The sequence below is a fragment of the Phyllobates terribilis genome, unplaced genomic scaffold (assembly GCF_046119375.1).
Source record: "Phyllobates terribilis strain yellow unplaced genomic scaffold, ASM4611937v1 Scaffold_11__3_contigs__length_659146591, whole genome shotgun sequence".
NCBI classification, from domain to species: domain Eukaryota; kingdom Metazoa; phylum Chordata; class Amphibia; order Anura; family Dendrobatidae; genus Phyllobates; species Phyllobates terribilis.
Window position 1 is genome coordinate 451,928,039 of NW_027362771.1, and position 22,990 is coordinate 451,951,028.

At 42.8% G+C, this 22,990-nt stretch overlaps 1 protein-coding gene across 2 annotated transcripts in view; it reads right to left on the minus strand.

Annotated features, from left to right (window-relative positions):
* Positions 1 to 22,990, minus strand: part of AGBL1 (AGBL carboxypeptidase 1) — a 1,577,225-nt gene that overhangs the window by 1,141,892 nt on the left and 412,343 nt on the right. For both annotated transcript variants that reach the window (XM_073653286.1, XM_073653285.1), the window contains exons 15-16: positions 14,575 to 14,662; positions 5,780 to 5,915 (exon numbers count right to left, since the gene is read on the minus strand). In XM_073653286.1, the coding sequence (XP_073509387.1) occupies positions 5,780 to 5,915; positions 14,575 to 14,662 (224 nt within the window). The remainder of the gene's footprint in view (positions 1 to 5,779; positions 5,916 to 14,574; positions 14,663 to 22,990) is intronic.

Below are 22,990 nucleotides of genomic sequence, written 5' to 3' on the forward strand. Positions count from 1 at the left end.
AATGACGTGGGGTCTCCACTATTTTTAATAACCAGCTAAGTTAAAGCAGGCAGCTGGGGGCTGATATTAATAGGCTGGGAAGGGCCATGGATATTGGTCCCTCCCCAGCCTAATAAGAATAGCCCTCAACCTCTCCAGAAATGGAACATCATACTCGAGGCTGCATAGGTCACTGGCGGTCATGTCTCATGGGCAATGATGTTACTAGAGACATCACCTGTAAGACATGACCGCGAGGGACCTATGCAGCCTCGAGAACAAGAATTCATATCACCATGCAGTTGTCTGGTTTTCCTTTGCTTGTTATTAAAAATAGGGGGAGCCCACATCCTTTTTTGGGGGGTCCCCTCGTTTTTGATAACCAGCAAAGGCAAAGAAGACAGCTGAGGGCTGATATTAATAGACTGGGAAGGTCCATGGATATTGACCCTGTAATGCAGCGGCTTGCTGCATTGCCAAAATATCAAAGGGGGTGTGTTGTGGCTTACCACGTACCTCCCATTTAGGTGACTGATCACATGACTGTGACATCATCACAGGTCCTGTGCGCACAGAGGGATATATATATCCGGGTGGTTTTGAAACAGGGGGAGGCAAGAGACCTGATCCCTGTGTCTGGGGCACCATTAGCCCTGGAAGGGACGTGGCCTGGAGACCACGTCTGGTGAGCCTTAAACCACAGCTTTGGCAGAACAGAGCTGATAGAAGCAGCTAAGCCCCGGCAAAGGTAAAAGCAGTGCGTTATATGGACATTGATGTTGTTACCTTGCTGAAGTCTGTATCTGAAGGCAAGCGGGCATAACTGCCTTTGAAAAGGCGCTAGGATATTACATGTGTAACATTCCTGCGAGTCACTGAGATGGACAATGTTATAAGCAGTTTATGATGTGTAATAAACTGTTGGACTTCATAATGCTGAAAAAAGTTGCATGTGTGCTTTAATTGACCCGGTGAAGTTAGTGCCCCTCAACATTGACATTAGCGCTACCTCACAGTTGGTGGAGAATGCAGGCAACTGCAGCCTGGTTGCGAGGGGTAACGGCACAGGACGACGAACGTGGATGCAAGCAACTGGCTGTAACTCGGCGGGGTTATGAAAATTGTCATCACACTCAAACCTGGTTTGCTGTAGCTCGACGGGGCCACGTAGATTAAAGCATCTGGCTGTGACTCGGCGGGGTTACGAAAATTGTCGTCGCACTCAAACTTGGTTTGCTGTGGCTCGGTGGGGCCACGAAAAATTTTCCGGGGAAAGCGGTGTCTGGTTTTGAACAGCATACCACGATGGCTACGAATGGAGCAGTATCCCCAGACGGAATGGAGAAGTGGTTAGATGACCAGCTGCAAACACTCTTCAGCGAAATAGAGTTTCCTTAAGAAATGCAGGAGCAGATAAAGATGGCTGTGAAGGGAGCAGCAGATGAGACTGAAGCTGTTGAGCAATTAAGGTGCCTGTTAAAGTTACAGTAACAGGACATGGTGCAGGAACGGCAGGAGCTGTTGGCACCGTACAGAATGGCGGCAGCGGACCATTCCTTGAGTACTCCCGGGGTGCCGGTACTGTCTCAGAGTGCCTGGTGAGGTGATAAGAGATGTTGTGAACTGGGTCCTAAGACTATAGCGTGTTTTTTTTTTTTTTTTAAAAACCCCTACAGGTGTGGTTGGCCAAAAGGGGACGGAGTCTCAAAAGAGGGTGGAGCATAGAATACCAAAATTGGTTACTGGTCGTGGGTTGGTACCACCTAAAAATGACAATTCGACTGTTGATAACTGGTTAGCTCCAGAAGTAGGGGTTAACATCAAAGTGGGAGGTGACCTGTTGGTCCACAACACCATGGGGAGTGACGCAGACCCCACTGCTTATGGTGACACTACGAAAGCAGAAAGAGTTCAGTTAGGAGGAGTCAAACGTGGTGAGAAAGTCCCCCTCTCGTCGTCGAAGGCGCAAGGGCGACAAAAAAGCTGCTCCTGTAGCTTTTGCTGAAAGGGTAAATAAAGAAAATGCTATGCTGTGTGCCTTTATTCCGAGTGTGGATCCTCCTATAGAAGCAGAGGAGATCAGGATGGAAGAGGAGGTGACGTTGCCAGTAACAACCTCCGGTATAGTATCAGACAACAAAGAAGACCAGGAGGAAGAGTTGGATGCAGTTCTGCTGATTAAGTACAAGCAGGATGATCTACTGAGACAGAAGGATCAGGAACTGACAACCCTGAAGGGGGCACTGAAAGAGGAGGAGGTAGAGGAGGTGAATAATTATGACATGGATTTGAACTTTGCGTTGAATTTCCTGGGAAAATCAATTTCCAGCAAAATTATTGGCCGCAAATTGTTCCTCATTATGCTCTGAAGTCTCGGATCATTGAGGGTCTGATTATCCTTACAAATCAGCTTTTTGAAAAGGCCGCTATAATGTTATAGTTGTAGCCCCTTCAATAGGCCCACTTGTGCCAAGTGGCGAGATGAGTATCTCGCTTCAGGCGACAGCGCTTTGCAACCCCAAGAGGAGCAGGGCTGGTCCAACAGTAGGACGCATCAACCTGCAAAACTTTTAACAGTATTGTCATCCTTAGGATGCCAATACTCTTGAAACCTGTGGCAGCGCAAAGAGCTATCACTACCTGCTCCGCCAGTTACTCCAGCAGGCTGCAGTCTAATTTCGGCCTGTGGCCTGTTGAAGGCTGGCTCCACGCAAGGAACATCAAGCAGAGAGATGACGTCACTGCATCACACTGCCAGCACCTACTGTGAGACAAACTGAAAGATAATATGGAGGCTGCAGTGTACTGGGAGCCTGGATTACGTGAGTATAAGGTTGTTTTTTTTAAAATCATGTGACCCAGGAGTTGGGAGAAATGGCTGTGGTGGCATCACACTGTATATAGGAAGCTAAAGGCAATCAACAATCATACTGTAAATAGGAAAGCTTATATGGCAACATACAGATTATAGAGGCTTTGGTGACATTGGATTGTATATACGGGGGATCTGGGGCCATCATCTTGTATATACGGCGATGGGGTGGCATCATTATTAGTGATGAGCAAGTATGTTTTGTTAACCCTTTCGCCGAGTAGTTACTGCTGCTCTGTGTTATGTTTGAATCTCTCCCGTGTGCATGATTTGCGACTGTTTGACAGCTTTAATACATGTGAGGAATTTATATTTCTTACACATTCCTCACATGTATTAAAGCTGTCAAACACTTGCAAATCATGCACACGGGAGTGATTCAAACATAACACCGAGCAGCTGTAAATACTCGGTGCTCGCCCGAGTATACTCGGCGAAAGGGTTAACAAACCATACTCGCTCATCACTAATCATTATGTATATAGGTGGATATGAGTCATTATACTTTATATTGGGAGCTATCGTGGCATCATACTGAATATAGCAGGCTATGAAAAATCATACTTTTTATATGGAGCTATGAGTCATAATACTGTGTAAAGGAATGTACAGTCCATCATACTGAGTGTAAAGGTCTGTGGGGGCCATTATGCTTTGTGGGCCATCATACTGTGTATGGGTGGCTTATATAAAAGTTTCCCAAGATCATATAAAACTAGGGCACATCAGCAAGCATAAGTAAGAGTGTGCCCATGTAACTCCAAAAACATAAAAAAAAAACAGAGAAACTAGGAGTTTCTTGTACAAAAATATAGGTTTAGGCTTTGTGGTACAATACTCTGGTACTTATATATGTGTTGCTGGTGGCCCTGGGAGTTTGTATTTTAGCAGGCACACTGTGTGCTTATACTTCTATTACTTGCTTTATGTACACTACCTAGATTAACCTGTTATGATTAACCTTAAATATTCCGCTTTCCCGGCCCATACCTAGTATACAATTACAGATAACCTCTGACCACTTCTTTTGTTCTGGGGGGGGTGTTTCCTGACACTGCTCCTTATGTACACTGCTTTTATCCATATTGTCTTTGTTAATATGTATACATGTGTATTTAATAAAGATTTTGTTATATTTTTGTACAAGAAACCCCTAGTTTCTCTGGTTTCTTTTTTGTGCATGGGTGGCTGTAGCAAGGAGGTATAGTGTAAAGAGAAGGCAGTACAGAGAGAGGGCACAGTGTTAACATGGCTAGTATAAAGAAGGGGTAGTATGGATAGGGAGCACAATAAAGAGAGGGGAACACACTGAAAATGGCGAAAAAGTGAACTGAAGTGTGCAGATATGGACATCATGGAGAAACAGTGAAGAGAGGACAGCATGAAGTAGGGAAAGTGTGGTGGTTATAGTTCATAAGGGTGGATGGTGTGAAGATTATATCTCATAAGGTTAAACAGTGTGGCGGTTATAGATCATTAAGGATGACGGTGTGTTATAGTTCATAAGGGTGGATGGTGTGGAAGGTCTGTACCATAAGAAGGGCACTGTGGGAGCCATATTTTGTGAAGGAAGCACAATAGGGGCAATTAGTCAAGGGCACAGCATAGGGAAGGTATTTTTATTTGGGAGCATTATAATGATGCTGTTGGGATGTAGTGTAAAAGATGGGAGAAGAGAGAAGTTTGTAGAAACAAGCTGTGGATGTCTAAAGTTATTATGGCATCAGGACCAGATTGAGATGAAAGGGATAATAACGACTTTAATCAAATAAGCTATCATCTATAAGTTACCTGGGTAAAAATGTTAATTTATGATTATGCCTGTCTGTAATCAGTACTGTGGTTCCTGTATGATCTGAAGTCTGATGATGGATGATGATAATAATTCTCAAAATCTCCTTACTATTTTTAAAGAAGCACTCCTATCAAAGTTTTTTTTCTCTTAATATATTGCAATCATCATATTATATAGCACTGTGTACTTACAATGGCTCATTTGCCCTTCTACACAGCTAATTCTTCTGTTGTCTGTGTGTATCATTCCCCTTTTCAACTCCTGACCAGCTGCTCCGCTCCTCCCTCCTGCCAGGGACTTTTGCAGTAAATTATGACTCATACAGGGAAAACTGACTTCCTGTTTCTACACAGAGTTTAGAAGGATTCAGCTAGTCATTTTAATCATGTAATGTCATAGACCTTATGAAAAAAAGAAGAATTAGCTGGGAAGAAGGCCAAATGAGCAATTGTAAGTACACAGTGCTACATAATGTGATGATTGCAATATATTAAGAGGATAAAAATGTTGATGAGAGTGCTTCTTTAAGGACATACTGAGCTCAAATTGCAATTGATAGCTGTATTAAGCCTGGTGATGTATTCATGTACTGATAATAATTCTGGTGATTCATCCACGTACAGTTAGTGTTTCTGGTTCTGTATTTCTATACAGATTGCGGTTCAGATGCTGTATTTCTGTACTGATGGTGGTTTTGGTTCTATATTTTTTCATAGGAGACAGAGACTTGTTGTATAAACTACAATACTGGAGCACTGCAGTTTATAGTATAAGTGATTAGAAGATCACATGTTCAAGTCCCTTAAGATGACTAAACAAAAATAAATGAATACCGTAAAAGCAAAACCCAAAATCTAATGACTGAATTGCATTTGTTCCGATTTAAATTGCATTGTGGGGAGGGGAACCATTTAAATTTTTGCCTCAAGCAACAGAAAATCTAGAATTGGCCCTGCTCTTCACATACTATCCACTTAGTATAAGCAGGGAAGAGTTTTGCAACCATCCCCCACTCACATCAATATTACAACACTGTCGAATCCTGCATCGGGAACTAGAATATCTGAGTCTGCTAAGAACATTAGTAAGATATCAAGAGAATAAATACCATGGTTTAATAAAGTTACTCTTACCAAGAGAGCAGAGTATGTGTAAGGGTAATGATACGCCATGTAGCAAACATCATCGTAATGTGGGAATTTCACAGTGAAAGTCAAGGTGTAATATTTTCTCCTCTTTCCATCAGATGCTCGGTAACAAAACAAGTTTCTAGTAAAGAACATAAGAAAAAAGAGAAATTTTTAAGTATTTTGTAGTCATAACAGAAGGTAGATGTGGCATATATTAATGTATACATCTGCATCTGGAAAACCCGATTAAAACTGGATTAACGGAACCCAAAGTTGACATTTACTTACGTATCACAGTTGATTTGTTCACCACTTTGTCTTTTAACATGTAAATTAGAATTAAGTTTTAGAATTTCTAGTGTCAACCCAGTAAGTGGAGGATCTTGGGTTGGCCATTTATTCAGGTGTTCATAAATTTTTCTATATAATGGGATTGAAGTTTTCAAAAACTCCATTCTACAAATGAATCTGAGCCTGTGTAGCACACAAAAGGTCAGAGCAAATATACTGCAGCATTTAAGCACTGGAAGTGTTCAAATAACTATGTGTTCTACCATATTGCCCCGTCTTATGGCATGTTGTTATGGTGTTATAGTCTCCCACAGAAACTTTCATTCAATAATACAGTGTACTGTATATAAGAACATGCCACGTCTGGATAAATGTCTCTGTATAAATCGGAAGTAATTACCGTATAGACAGACTTCTGGGGTACCATATTACGCATTGTGCACAATTATTAGGCAAGTTAGTATTTTGACCATATCAAAATTTTTATGCAGATTTATGCATACATTTTTATGCAGATTTTTCGACTCCAAGCTGTAGAAAACTTATTGGTTTGAAGTAGATCAGGTGGTGTATATTTATGTAATGAGGGAGAATCAGGCCTAAAGGATATCAACACCCTTTATCAAGGAGTGCAAAATTATTAGAAAGCTTGATTTCTTTAAGTAAAATGGACCAAAAAATATTTAAAGGGGTTTTCTGGTCCAAAATGATAAGTCTGCAGTCACTCTGCGTGACTACAGACTCATGAATCGCCCCAGTGCATGCACTGTGCGCTGCGAGGATTTGCCGGTTTCTGAGCCGGGACTCTGGGAGGCTGTGGTTGGCGCTGCCCAAAAAGTTGATTGACAGATTAAGAAACTGACAGACCCCATTGTTGGGAGCCTTATGACTGTTATTGAAAAGAAGGGTGACTAATTTGGTCACTGATATATATATTTTTTGAAATGTATTTTGTACATTTTGAGTTCCTTGGTTATTATTCTCAATTTAACAAATGATAATAGACAATTCAAATGGAAAAAAAATAAGTTTTTTATTTAGTTGCATAATAATTGTTAGTCCAGGTGTTGGAACCTCTGTGCTTCGGTGCAAGGAGGGACCAGAGGGGCGTGACTCAGTGCCTACATGGCCTGACCAAGGTCGCACGGCGGCTCAATTGACTCCGTGAACCAGGGAGGGACCGGCAGGTGGACCAGGTGCCACTCTGGGACCGACCTTGTGTGAGAGCAGGTGACTCCCACGAGTCAGATGGCAGGAACTGACCGGTAAAGCGGATGAGCACAGCAGAAAGGCTGACGGGTGGGCCGGGTAGATAAGCAGGCTGGTTCGGCAGATAGCCAGACGGGTGCTCCGGGCAGGCGGGCAGGCGGGCGCGGCGCGGCAGGTAACTGGCAGGTGCTCCAGGTAAGCAGGCTGGCAGGCATAACTGTAGACAGACTGGGGAACAGAACTGTTAGACAGGCTGGTGGGCTGGACTGAACGGGAGGCTGTTAAGTGTCATCATAAAGAAAGGTTGCTATATTGATCACTAATTTTTTTGGTTTTTTTTCTTGCATGTCAGAAATGTTTATTTCTAAATTTTGTGTACCGATATTGGTTTACCTGGTGAAAATAAACAAGTGAGATGGGATTATATTTGGTTTTTATTAAGTTGCCTAATAATTCTGCACAGTAATAGTTACCTGCACAAACAGATATCCTCCTAAGATAGCCAAATCTAAAAAAAAACACTCCAACTTCCAAAAATATTAAGCTTGGATATTTATGAGTCTTTTCGGTTGATTGAGAACATAGTTGTTGATAAATAATAAAAATAATCCTCTAAAATAAAACTTGCCTAATAATTCTGCACACAGTGTATGATTCAATCATTATGGTGAGCTTTGACAAAGTGCCAAAGAAAGCTGGTAAGGAACTGGTTGATACGTTCCACTTGACCATTGGACTGAGGATGATAAGCAGAGGAGAAATCCAAGGAGACATCCAGCAGTTTACACGTAGCTCTCCAGAAGCACGAAGTGAACTGAACCCTGCGATCAGACACAATGTGGAGGGGTAGGCCGTGCAGACGAAAAATGTGATGAATGAAATCCTTAGCCAGCACAGATGCAGACGGAAGACCAGGCAGAGGGATGAAGTGGGCCATTTTAGAAAAGCGGCCAGCGACCACCCAAATAATAGTACAAACGGCAGAAACAGGGAGATCCGTAATAAAGCCCATTGCAATGTGTTGCCACGGAGTGGAAGGCACGGGAAGAGGAAAAAGACGGCCAAATGGAAGGTGCCTGTATACCTTGTTACGGGCACAGGAGGAACAAGCTGCAATGAAGTCCGCAACATCCTTGCCCAGGGAAGGCTACCAGTAATGTCAGGCGATGAGCAAAAAGGTCTTCTTCTGGCCAGCATGACTGGCTAGTTTGGATGAATGGCCCCAGAGTAGAACCTTCTTACGATCCGGAACCACTACAAAGGTTTTACCAGGTGGAAGGTGAGACAGGTCAAACGGGGCCACAGTCATTGCTCTGGAGGGGTCGATGATATGTAGAGGATCCTCCTCTTGGTCGGAAGACAGGAATGAGCGGGATAGAGCGTCAGCTTTAATGTTTTTGTCTGCCGGGCGGTACTGCAGAGTGAAGCGGAATAGGTCAAAGAAAAGAGACCACCTGGCCTGACGCGGATTTAATCTTTGGGCGTTCTGCAAATAAGCAAGGTTTTTGTGGTCAGTGTAGATGACCACCGGGCGCAGAGCCCCTTCCAGCAAGTAGCACCACTCCTTCAGCGCTAATTTGATGGCCAGTAGCTCACGATCTCCAGTAGAGTAATTGCGCTCAGACGAGGGGAAGAGCTTGGAGAAGAAGCCGCAGGTTACCATTCTCCCGGATGAGGACTTCTGGGTGAGCACCGCTCCAGCTCTGGAGGAGGATGCATCAACCTCCAGGAAGAACTGTTGTTTGCAATCCAGATGGTGTAGCACAAGGGCGGAAGAGAAGGCAAGTTTCAGGGAGATGAAGGCCTCCTCCCCTTCGGAAGTCCATTACCTGGGATTTGCTCCTTTACGGGTGAGCGCGGAGATGGGAGCAGTCCGGGAGGAGAAATGAGGAATGAAGAGGCGGTAATAATTTGCGAAGCCCAGGAATCGCTAAATCGCCTTCAACCCCTCTGGACGGGGCCACTTTAAGACGGCAGAGACCTTCTCAGGATCCACCCGCAGATCAGTCTCAGAGATAATATAGTCCAGGAATGGTAGAGAGGTCTGCTCAAATAGGCATTTCTCGAACTTAGCGTATAGGCGATTCTGCCGGAGCCTTAGCAGACCCTGACGAACATCCCTCCGGTGTGAGGGCTGATCTGGAGAGAAGACCAAGATATTGTCCAGGTATACTACTACACAAGAATATAGAAGATCACGGAATATGTCGTTAACCAGCTCCTGGAAGATGGCTGGAGCATTACAGAGACCAAAGAGCATCACGCGGTACTCGTAGTGACCATCCAGGGTGTTGAATGCCATCTTCCACTCGTCTCCCTGGCTGATCCGGATCAAATTATACGCCCCACGAAGATCGAGCTTAGTGAAGATCTTTGCGCCTTTAAGGCAGTCGAACAGCTCCGAGATGAGAGGCAGGGGGTACTTATTTTTGATGGTAATCTGGTTAAGACACCTGTAATCGATACAGGGACGTAGGGAGCCGTCTTTCTTCTTGACGAAGAAGAATCCTGCACCAGCCGGAAAGGTGGATTTCTGGATAAGTCCTCTAGCAAAATTCTCCTCTATGTACTCAGACATGGCCCGGATCTCAGCCAGCGACAGGGGGTAGATACGCCCGTCAGGGGTAGAAGCACCAGATACCAGGTCGATGGGGCAATCATACGGCCTATGAGGTGGTTGTGTCTCTGCCACCTATTTGTCGAAGACGTCGGCATAGGACCAGTAGGGTGCTGGCAGACCAGGTAGATTAGCCAGAGTAGACGTGGGTCGAGCTGGACGAACCAGGACCAGACCAGACTCATGGTATTTCTGACCGCAACGTAGCACTTCACCAGATCTCCAATTCAGGAAGGGCTCATGTCTTTGTAACCAGGGTACAGCAAGCAAGAGGGAGTGAGAGAGACCGGACTGCACATGAAAGGAGATCTTCTCCGAGTGCAGCATTCCCACCAGCATTCCCACTCTGTGACGAGTAAGATGGTCTCTGGAAGAAGCCTCCCATCCATGGAGGCAACCGCCAACGGTTCAGCCCCACGTACAGTAGGAATCTGATACCGCTCCACAACAGCCTGTTGAATGAGATTCCCAGCATCTCCGGAATCCAGAAGGGCAATCTCGAAGAAGCGGGTCTCACCACTGGAAGTAGAAACAGACAGAGTCAAGGACGGAGAGGAATTACTCTTGCCTAGGACGACCTCTCCGAGTGGTCCTAGACACTGGAGTTTCCCGGCCTCACCGGGCAGGAACGGATCAGATGGTCATTACTGCCACAGTAGGAGCAATTCCCCTCAGCTCGGCGCGTCTCCTGGCGAGACTTGACCATCCTGATTTGGTCAATTTGCATGGGCTCAGATGAGCATGCCCAGGGAATTGCTGGTTGTGAGGCTGGCTTTTGGAATACAGGAGCGAGACGCGGAAATCTCTCCCGGGTAGTCTCCTTAGCACATTGCAGAAAACAGATGTCAATCCGGGTAGCTAATGACACCAGGTCATCCAGAGTGGAAGGGATGTCACGACCGGCTAGCTCATCCTTGATCAGACCGGAAAGACCCTCCCAGAAGGTGGGCACCAGGGCCTCGTTGTTCCAGGCAAGCTCAGATGCGGGAATACGGAACTGTATGGCATACTGGCCCACGGTGAGATTCCCTTGGCGGACACTGAGAAGAGAGGAGGCAGTAGAAGATTTTCGTCTGGGCTCCTCAAAGACCTTCCGGAAGGCAGTGAGGAAAGCCAGAAGATCGGACACCAGGGGATCCCCTATTTCCCACAGAGGGTTTAGCCATGCCAATGCCTCCCCGGTGAGGTGGGACATGATGAACGACACCTTGGCCCAGTCGGAGGGGAACTGATGTGCCTGGAGTTCAAAGTGCAGAGTGCACTGATTTAAGAAGCCCTGACATAAGATGGGGTCACCACCAAAATGTGGAGGCGCAGAGAGCCAGGGTCCAGAGCCGGGTGCAATAGCACCAGTAGGTTGAGGTGCCACCGGAGCGGGTGCCACTTGGCCAGAGACGGACATGGACGGGGTGGACAGCGTGTCCAGGCGGGAGTTGACAGTCCACAGATAGGACAGGATTGTCTCCTGTTGGGATCTCTGACGTGAGACCTCCCGGTACAGTTCAGAGAGTGAAGGAGCCTGGGGGCCACCAGGTTCCATGGCCTGTGCAAACTGTTATGAGTCCAGGTGGTGGAACCTCTGTGCTTCGGTGCAAGGAGGGACCAGAGGGGCGTGACTAAGTGCCTACACGGCCTGACCAAGGTTGCACGGCGGCTCAATCGACTCCGTGAACCAGAGAGGGACCGGGCAGGTGGACCAGGTGCCACTCTGGGACCGACCTTGTGTGAGAGCAGGCGACTCCCACGGGTCAGATGGCAGGAACAGACCGGTACAGCGGATGAGCATGGCAGGAAGGCTGACGGGTGGACCGGATAGATAAGCAGGCAGGTTCAGCAGATAGCCAGATGGGTTCTCCGGGTAGGCGAGCAGGCGGGCACGGCAGGTAACTGGCAGGTGCTTCTGGTAGACTGGCTGGCGGTCCCGACAGGTAACAGGCAGGTGCTCCAGGTGGGCAGGCTGGCGGGCATGGCAAGTTACAGACAGGTGCTCCAGGTAAGCAGGCTGGCGGGCACAACTGTAGACAGACTGGAGAACATAACTGTTAGAAAGGCTGGCGGGCTGGACTGACAGAAGACTGGCAGGCAGGACTGACAGGCAGCGGGACCTGAGGGCTGGAGCCAGTGTTCAGCACACAGAACAACAACCTTGCACAGGCACCTCCATATTGGAGGAGGTGCCTTATATAGGGGAAGTCCTCCGGCCATTGGCCGGGGACTCTATAGGACGGCGCGCACGGCCCCTATAAGAGGGAGGGAGCGCATGTGCGCCCTAAGTACAGAGCCCAGGAAGCTGCGCACAGAGCATGCCACAGCAGCAGGGGAGCGGAAGGATGCAGGACCCGGATTGAGGCGGTGAGAGGAACGGCGTCTCTGCCCGGCTGGAGGCAGGGACGCCGATGCTACAATAATTCTGCACACTAATAGTTGCCCAATAATTTTGAACACAGAGATATTCTGCCAAGAAAGATAAAATCATAAAATCTAATGTTTCCTTTCTTAAATATTCAGATTTTAGGTTTATTAACCTTTTGAATTGACCGACAACAAATTAATAATCAAAAATATATATGAAGTATTTTGGTCAGAATTCTGCCATAAAACACCTTCAAGTGTGACGTTTGGTGTTTTTATACCAGTCTTGGCCAACTTCATCAAAGTGGGGAAAGCTTGTTAGAGAAGAAGCGTTGCAAAGCCCGCCCCTCTAATTCATCAAAATTTATGGCAATGTTGTGGCAAAAATATTGCCAAAAATGTACTCCAGTACTGAAGTTTTTAAAAGAAGCACAATAAAATATGATTTTACTACTTTTGTTGCACTCACGTTGTAAGTTGCACCTAATTCTTTAAGTGCCATATGGTGTGTAAGATACCAATCTTAATTAATTGGCCCATAGACTTTTTATAATGCGACTTTATAATTGTAGTTATTAATTCAGTTTAAAAAAGTAATTCAGTGACGTGCAACTCTGAACTGACTCCACACGTGAGGACCCCTTCCTAGGATGTGAATCCAATGTCGTTTTGCGAGAAGGGGTCAATCAAGTGTCCACATTCTAACAACCTTGAATGTAGGGCAAATTGATGAGGACACTGATTTAAACTAATACATGGCACACCAAAGCATTTTTTCCAGCCAACATAAGTAGTAGAGTTAAAAATTGATTGCATTTTTTAGAACGCATAAAAACAGCAGCACAGTTTTGGATAAACTCTTTGGTCATTACTAAGTCACATTTGAATAGTGTGACAACATCAAGGAGCCTTTATTGAAATCGCAGCTCTTAAAAGGTGGTGAATGCTGACATTTGATCTGTCAGGAGGCCCAATTTTCTTTGAATATGAGACCAGCCATTATATTCACATTACAAATAACCATTAAACTATATTGTACCCACTAGTGTATTTCAAACCAATTTTCTCACACAGCACCAATTATTCTTCGGTCTAACCTTCCTAGTTTTAAGAGTGTTGAATAGAAGTTTTCAGACACATTGTTCAGTATTATCCCTTTTGTACCCGAGCACAAAATGAACTGTGGTGGACTGTGGAGGCTGTAATCTTACCTTGAAGTATTCTTTACCGCAGTCCTAAAGGGGTACTCTCAAGATATTAAATTGCTTTAGTTAGACCACATAAAAATAAGCAAGTTTGCTATTGACTTGCTTTTTCTATTTGCTGTTTTTCTCCTGCAATGAGAGCAATTCATCTTATATAGTGTACAGCTGGTTTTCATGGATCTCAGCCACTCGTGTCTGCTCAGACCCTGCCCAAATTTGAGCAGTTTTTACATTCCAGGAGAGAGGTTAACTCTTAAAATACCAGTCAGTTCTCTCCAGCCCATTCATTTTTGTACAGAAGTTATCTGCTCACATCCCTTCCTCTCCCTCTCAGCTCCTGACATGCCGCTGTTACAAATCTTGCAAAATTACCAGCCCCTATCATTGGCTATTTCCAGTGCAGGTTTCCGAATCACAGCTCTCACAGAGCCATGTGCTTGTTAAAATGTCCCTGTTATCTCTGTGTAAATCACTAATAGTTAAATGTGTTACAGCAGGACATGAGCTGAGCTTCATAGTTTCACTAATACTACAGCTCTACTACTCACTAGAACTGTCACTCAAGGAGAAGAGACCGTCCTTCCAGAAACCAGGAAGTAAGGAGACTGTAGAGCTGTGAGCTGCTCAAGAGACAAATGGAGAATAACCCTTTAAGAACTCCTCCAGCTAATGCAACTGTTAGACCAATAAATGATTACATAGATGCTAATAGCTACAACAAACCTCACTACATAATATGGAGTGATTCCAGAAACCTGCATTTATAAAGTGCTGATCATTAGAACACTTAAACAAGGATTAAAAGACATTAGAAACACAAAAGTAAAACATTGTTCTTGTCTAGCATGTACTCAATGTTTAAGCTTCAAATATTGGCATACCCTATCTAAAATTACAGTATGGCAGAATTTAATCTATTCCTGTCTGCAAGCAGAAACAGATGGAAAGCTGAGCTGTGTACAAATGACAAACTGTGCTGCAAAGTTGTCAACCAAGACATGTTCAGTATAATGACCCCATAGGAGAGCAGCAGTTCCACATCTTTTAAAAAGAGTAGTTCTTTTTCTGCTGTTTTATGAAAAGCTGCATATGTGAATAGGAGAGTGAGATTGGTTGAGACTTACTTATAATAGGAGATGTTGGAGCCAGTTCTCATCCAATATGTCTTTCCTTGAAGAGCTTCCTTCACTGAATATATAACAGGTTGCATACCTGTGCGAACAAAAGAAAAATTATTATCATGCTCAATACTCTTACAGGAAAGCAGAAATCCGAAAGCATTGAAGTTAGTTCATACTGTAGTATGGGCCTTTTGTAAAGAAGAAAAAGTAGAGTTAGTTACCATGAAAACTCTGTGAAAGAAATAGAGGCTTCACAGGGCTAAGGAACTAATAAGAAAATGGATCATAGTGGGGCAAATTTGCTACTGTCTAATATTCAAATATTGTGTTTTTGCAGCCAAAATCTTATATATTGGCGTTTTTTGCTGCTTTTCTTGCTGCATTTTTGCAACATTTTTGTTGCAATTTCGATGCATTATCTTTAAACATAGCCTAATTCTTGGACACTGAACTCAGACTAGACAGTTTTAAAATTAGCCACATTTGTCATATTCTTAAAATTAGACAGATTTGTCAAAAAGCATGAACCGCTATGATAAATCTATGATAAATCTGGTGCATTTTCGACCGTTTATTATGACTCTACACCATCTCTTGGATTACTTTGTGCCATAAATGTGCAGCACAATTTTAGCGCATTTTTGGCATACTGTGTTGCATGTTAAGCCATGCCCATTTCCAATAAGCCACTCACTTCTTCAACGAGGCCATAACGCCTGTCGGAAAAATTGTCTTAAAACAGATCAGGTCATGAAACACAGTTTTTTGTTCCAAATTACACAAGAATTCTGGCGCATTTAGCTTGATAAATACAAAGTGTCCCATTCTCTTTACTGGGAAAAATTTTAAACCAAAGATAGCAAAAAAATATATTTTTTACAATATTTCTCCAGTGCACGCTATGACCACAGACCATGTAAATGGTAATTCAGATCTCACCTTCCCAGATGCTTGAGAGAGTAAATTATTTACACTGACTGTCTAAGGTTTTCTACAATTTCCCAACATTTTTCTCATAATCACGCTATTTAGTGGTTTCTTTTTAATCCTTACTTTTTATTAATTACTATTATTTACCGCATATAAAATATTAATACATATAAGTATTCTTTGAGACTTTATCAACAGGTTTTTGCTATGGAATCTGAGAGCTGTATGATGTAGGGGCAGAGAGACTGATTATAGCGATGTGTCACTTACTAGGCTGCTTGGTGCAGTTTTGATAGAATCCCTGTTTTCTATTTTGTAGATGTAGCAGTGGTCAAAATGCTGAACTCTTTATAACCCCGCCAACACCACTGATTGTACAGTGTACACAGGAAACTGCTGTCAGCAAGCTGCCAATCAGTGGTGGGGGGCAAGGTTATGCAGATTAGCCTGACTTGCCTGCATGTGACACTCAGTCCTGTACTGATAATCTGCTAATAAAACACTGATTGTATTGAAACTGCAGCCACAGCCTAATAAGTGACACATCCCTGGAATCAGGGTCTAAGCCTTTACATTATGCTGCTCTCACATTAAATAAGAACCTCATGACGGATTCACTTTAATACCAACAGCATCTTGTGCTATGGATACTGAAGGGTGTTTGGGGAAATTTTTCATAGATGCTAATAGACTAACCTATTTGTGGTATAGGTTATCAATTCTCATTCGGTCAGGGTTTTACATCACGCACCATCAGGATCAGTAAAAATCGCAATCACACAGCCCCATTTTGTCATCATCTAGGTGTTGATGTACATATCAATGTGGCTGTGGCTGGTTTTGCAGTTCAGCCCCTTTACGTGGATGGTCCACGTTGCAGAACTTGGCCCAGCAATAGTACAATGCCCTTAGTGGCTGGACCCTTCATTTCACTGACAAAGGGATCACAGGGTTTGTATACCCACAGCTCAAACAATTGCTATTTTTATCCATGTAAAGTAGTAATTGTATAGATTGTGGCCAACACATGTACAGAATGCAACACAATATCTCTCCATAGCGCGTTTTTGCATGAACTTTCCTTTATATTGTTCTTTTTTCTTATCAGCTTAGATGTTGATTCTCTAGGGAATGTTACTTTTCCTCATATTCACAAGTCACTCCTAATTATAAATAATTAGATCCGATCATAATTCTACAAATTTTTGTAAACACGGAATGTACTTTGATGATTTGTCTAATTAATGAGAGGCGGAACATTGTTTTTTGCATTACAAATAGGCAGAACAGTGACTTGTTGTTTTTCTTTTGAGTTTCTTCAAGAAATATTGTCTCATATGTATTTCATCTGTACGCTCTCATCTCGCTCTGTTGTTGCTTTTAATTAGTTTGCTCGTTGTTATTTGAAAGTGCTTCTTCTTATTTGGATGAGATAAAGAATGTGCAGATAAGAAAGTCTATTCCCTGAAAAACTGGAATCATTTTCAAATCAGCCTTTTCCTTCATTACATTAATTTATTTTTCTTTGTAAAATAACTCCTTGGGTGGGTCCTCACAACAATTTTGAAGGTTTTACCATTTTTGCAATTAAAATCTACAATAGATTACAATACCAGGCATGTGTATGACATTTTAATAAATCAACATTCTGTGGAATTTCCTCACATGGAAATGTATAACATTCAGCAGCAGAATCCACAATATACATGTGCTACAGATGTGCACTGGAAAAATCTGCAGTGTGTGGACCTGGTCTTAGACTAATATGAGACAAGCAGTTTCGTGTGTAGCTTTAAAATTTAAAAAAAAGGGAAAAACTGATGCTTTTCTTATATACATCCACTCATGCAAGGGAAAATTCAGCCTACAGTGTTCATTGGATAAAAGTAAAATTAATTTTCTTTTTTATTTTTGGTGCCTTTTTTGGGTCCATGGCCTCTCCATAATGCAGCATGGATTTTTTTTTACTTGAAAAACACCTAAACATTTTCTAAATAAGATACCACCCATAGAATTTATGGCATGACTTATGCCACCAAAAACCTATGGGGTGAATTTTTGGATGGCTGTGCACAACACTTGTGTAATTAAAAGGTTACATATTCACACTAGCCATACTTGTTCAAAAATTTGCCTATCTTTCTGAGCTGGTATGGTGAGGTCAGATCCTGAACAGACAGCCTCATTTACATATAGGATATAATGCGAAGCAGTCTAATACAGCATAACGTGATGTTCATGTTCAGGCCATGCTCAGATGTCTATCTCCGATCATAATGAAGAAATACATGTTATATTATAGGCACATATCATTACCTATTTATAGTCACAGATGTAATTAATAAGCTTACACTACAATTTGATCTTAGCCTAGACATTTATGAAAAATAGAAAAAATAAACTAAATTCTTAAGACAAAAACAACAGATGGCTAAAACCTAGAAGTTTCTCACAGATAATGGATTGGAAATCAAGGTCAGTAAGATACTAAATGAAACAAACTGAGCTTTGAGATTTAACAATAGAACATTGAAACTCAAAGTTATAATATGATATGATATTTTCAGATTTAAGGATATAAAAATAATAAGTGAGAAGCCATATGTATAGTGATGGCTGAAAGTGTTGACACCCTTGAAATTGTTACAGAAAATTAAATATTTCTCCCAGAAAATTATGGCAATTACTCAGGTTTTGTTATACACACATTTATTTCCTTTGTGTGCATTAGAACAACACAAAAAAACCTGAAAAAATGGCAAATTGAACATAATTTCACACAAAACCCCAAAAATGGGCCTGACAAAATTGTTGGAACCTTTCCAAAAATGTGGTTAAACAACTTTCTTTCAAGCATGTGATGCTCGTTCAAACTCACCTGTGGCAAGTAACAGATGTGGGCAATATGAAAATCACACCTGAAACCAGATAAAAAGGGAAGAAGTTGACTCAAATCTTTGCATTGTGTGTCTGTGTGTGTGTGATGCGCTAATGCAGAAAGACCCAGCAAGACTGGCACCAAACCAGTAAAGGCGCAGCTTGGCGCAAGCTGCCCAGTTAGGGGAGCCGAGAATACTCTTCACCCAGCTTCCAGTGAAGGGGGACTTTTGCATAGCCTTTACCAGCACCACAGTCGCCGGTCAGCTGGTGTCTGGTGATGTGGCCGGTGCCTAGTCAAGAACCATGTGGATACTACTGAAAGAACCCCTTGGAGTGTAAAATGAAGAGAGAAGGAGAAGACCCATAAGAAAAACCCTGAAAAGATAGTTACTAATACTGTTAGCATCACTCATCACCACAGCACATAGGAACTGCAATAAATAGTAAAGGACTAAGCAGGCAACAGGGTTAAATAGCTTGTCTGCTGAAAAAAATGATCAGGTGTTGAATACCTCCCAATCATCCCCAGACAACCACTCCCTGCTAACTTGCTCAGCAGAAAAGACACAATCCAACTACTTCCTAGTTCCAGACACAGCAGCATCCTGCATTGCCTGGCAACCAGGAACACTGCATTCCATGTTCCCCGGGCAGTAAAATTCATGGGATATACGGCATCCCATGTCACCACAAATCCTACTACTCCAGAATTACTGCAGAACGCAATGCTCCTTAAGATTGGGACGGTTTTCCTGCGTGCGTAGTAGCTCCACCTCCATGGTCAGGACAATGGTGGCGCCTGCACAGAACCACAATTCCTAACAGTGTGCCACACTAAGCATGGAGAACAGAAAGCGGAGAATAGACTAAGTTTGAGGACTTGAGAACCAAAATTGTTGAAGAGCATCAACAATCTCAATGTTATAAGTCCATCTCCAGAGATCTTGATGTTTCTTTGTCCATGGTGCACAGCATAATGAAGAAGTTTACAACTAAAGATAAGCAAACATGTTCGGAAAATGTTCAACAATCTAAAAGTCAGCAAGAACATTTCACATTTGGATTCGTGTTAGGATACCCTAGCATTGTGCTCAAAATCGGCAAAATTCGGCCAAGCCCAATCCCGAACCTCAGTGGTTTTCCATGCTGTCATCTGCATTACAGTGCGAGAATCAGAGACTCTGATCGGTGGTAACAGTTATAACTATGTTTGTTATTTTTGAATAAAAAAGTAAAAATGTGTTTTCATTTATTTCAAATAAAGGTTTTTTTTCTGGCTGTGTCTTTATTTCACAAATTTTACGATGGGGTTAGTAATGGGGGTGTTTTATAGATGCCTCTCCAGTACTAATCTGGGTTTCGTGTCAGCTGCCAATACAAGGCTGACATGAACCCCAACCCTATTACCACACTTGCCACCGCATCAGGGCAAGTTGGAAGAGCAAGGCTAAGCGCCAGAATAGGCGCATCTTATTGATGCACCATTTCTGGGGCCGCTGAGGCCTGAAACTATTAGCCTTTGAGGGGGCCAGTATCCATGGCCCCTTCCCTGGCTATTAGTATCAGCTCACAGCTGTCTGTTTAGCCTTTGCTGGTTAGATTTTATAGGGGGACCCTATGTAAAAAAAAATTCTGGGGCCCCCCTGTAATTTAGCCAGTAAAGGCTAATCAAACAGCTGTGAGCTTTTATTAATAGCCAGGGAACATTTTGGGTTAAATGCCTCTTCCCTGGCTAGTAATATCAGTCACCAGTGGTAGACTTTCCCTCTCCTGGTTATGAAAATTACGTGGGAGCCCATGATGTTTTTTTTATTCTTTATTTTACACCTAATGTACTCTGTGGGTGCTGACTACAAATCCCATCCTTGTCGCCTGATCGTGCTGATCTCAGGGAGACCAGGCGACAATGATGTGAGCTATACTCAGTACTTGGCATTCAACAATCCAGCACTAGAGCTACTGTGAGACCTGGTGCTTTTCAGGTTACCAGAATTTAAGATCACTGATTCTCCCAGCAGCTGCGAGGCCCAGAAAATTCATGGGAAAATTTGAGGGATATTTAAAGTTCACTGGTTTCCAGCTACTGGAATACCTGGAGGCTGAGAACTAAGGTTGCCTTGAGTGTGTATTTTACTGTACTTGTTAATAAATAAAAAAATAAATGAAAAAACAGTGTGGGCTCCTGTGTCATTTTCATAACCAGCAGAGGGAAAGCTGACCACTAGCCTTGGAAAGGGGCCATTACCTAAAGATGCTCTCTGGCTATTAATAATAGCCCACAGTTGTTTTCTTAGCCATAGTAAAATAAAAAAAGACAGCCAGAGAAAAATCATTTATTTGAAATAAAAGAAAAACACTTTTGCATCGTCTCCTGTAAAATACAGAAAATAATAAATAACAAAAATACTCACCTAATGCTCATTCTATTAAAGCCCTGGTCTCCAGTTAAAAATCAAAAGCAACCATATCCTTCACCCGTCCAATGTGTTGAAATAATCCACAGTGTCCCAAGCAGATCTGACTTGTAGAACAGTCACATCAGCAGATGTGACTGCTCTACAGGACAGCTGGCTACACAGAATTTTCTCAAGCAGCGGTGGTGCCTTAAGTGAGATCACTGGAGCGCATCAGCTGATAAAGTCAAGGGACCTCTCTCACGGCAGCTCAGCTCTATACATTGCAGGAGCAATCACACTCCTGTCAGTGTATCGCCGTCTGCCAGACAGAGCAGTCACATCTCCCGATGTGACTGTTCTATAAGTTAGATTGCTATGGGACACTCTGGATTACCGGGATTTCGGCAGATAGGTGAGGAATATGGTTGTTTATTTTTTCTTTATTGCAGGTGACATAAGCATAGGGGATTGGGATTAGGCGTTAAGGTGAGTATTATGGTGTTTTTTTTATTTTCAAATTTTTACAGAGGACAGCGTGGGAAACCATGGTTGTTCAGGGCCCCATTAAGGTTTGTGTGCTTGAACACAATCCTCTTTTGATGTTTGGTCAATAAAGTCGATGAACCCGAACATCAAAAAGTTCGCTCATCTCTGTTTAGAACCCATTGTACTGTAGCTAATCTCTCTGGCTGTGGACGGCAGAAAAAAATTGATGAAAGGTTGTAATGCAGGATATTCCAGAGGGTGGATAAGCAGCCCCAATCAAGTTCCAAAGAAATGCAATCTGTTCTGCAGGTCCAGAGTGCATCTGTGTCAGCGCTAACTATCCATCAACATTTGAATGAAATGAAACGCTATGGCCGGAGACCCAGGAGGACCCGACTGTTAACACAGAAACATAAAAAAGATATTCTGCAGTTAGCCAAAATTTACATGAGTAAGCCAAAATTCTTCTGGGAAAGCGTCTTGTGGATAGATGAGACCAAAACAAAGCTTTCTAATAAAGCACATCATTCTACTGTTTACTGGAAATTGAATTAAACAAAAGAACACAGTACCTACAGTCAAATATGGTGGAGGTTCAAAGATGTTTTGTGGTTGTGTTTCTGCCTCTGGCACTGGGTGCCTTGACTGTGTGCAAGGCATCATGAAATCTGAAGATTACCAAAGGATTTTGGGTCACAATGTAGTGCCCAGTCACAGAAAGCTGGATTTCTGTCCTAAGTAATGGATCTTCAAGCAGGACAATGACCCCAAACATACTTCAAGAATCTCTCAGAAATGGATGGAAACAAAGTCCTGGAGAGTTCTGAAGTTCCCAGCAATGAGTCTGGATCTAAATCCCATTTAACACCCATGGAGAGATCTTAAAATTACTGTTGGAAGAAAGCACCCTTCAAATATGAGAGACCAGGAGCAGTTTGCAAATGAAGAGTGGTCCAGAATTCCAGTTGAGAGGTGCGAGAAGCTTGTTGATGGTTATAGGAAATGATTGCAGTTATTTATTCCAAAGGGCGTGAAAATAAATATTAAGCTTAGGGTGTAAACAATTTGGTCCTGCCCATTTTAGGGGTTTTATGTTAAATTAAGTCCAATTTGCCTTTTTTCCTCAGCTTTTCCTCTTATTCCAATACACACAAAGGAAATAAACGTGCATAACAAAACATGTGTAATTGCAATAATTTTCTTGGAGAAATACTTCATTTTCTCTAACAATTTGAAGGGTGTCAACAGTTTCGGCCATGACTGTATATGAAATTTCAGTCAACATAACAAATACTACATAGTATACAACACACACATGTTTGCTAGCAAAAAAGACTCCCATCAAAGTTTTTTATCCTCTTAATATATTGCAGTAATCATATTATATAGCACTGTGCACTTACAATTGCTCATTTTGCCCTTCTACCCAGTTACCGTATTTTTCGAACCATAAGATGCACCTAGGTTTTAGAGGATGAAAATAGAAAAAAATTGAAGTAAAAAATGTAGTTGTGACTAGAGATGAGCGGTGTTCGACTCGAACTGTTCGCCAATCTCAAACTCGAGCTGTTTTGGGCGGTGTTCGAGCCGTTTGGCGAACACGAACGATTTGAAAAAAATCCGGCTGTTCGAGGTTATGTTCGATAACGGTTCGTGCACCAAAATCATAACTGGATTTTTTCTCAGTAATGCTGAAAATTAATGTTAATACGCAGTTTGAGTGTACA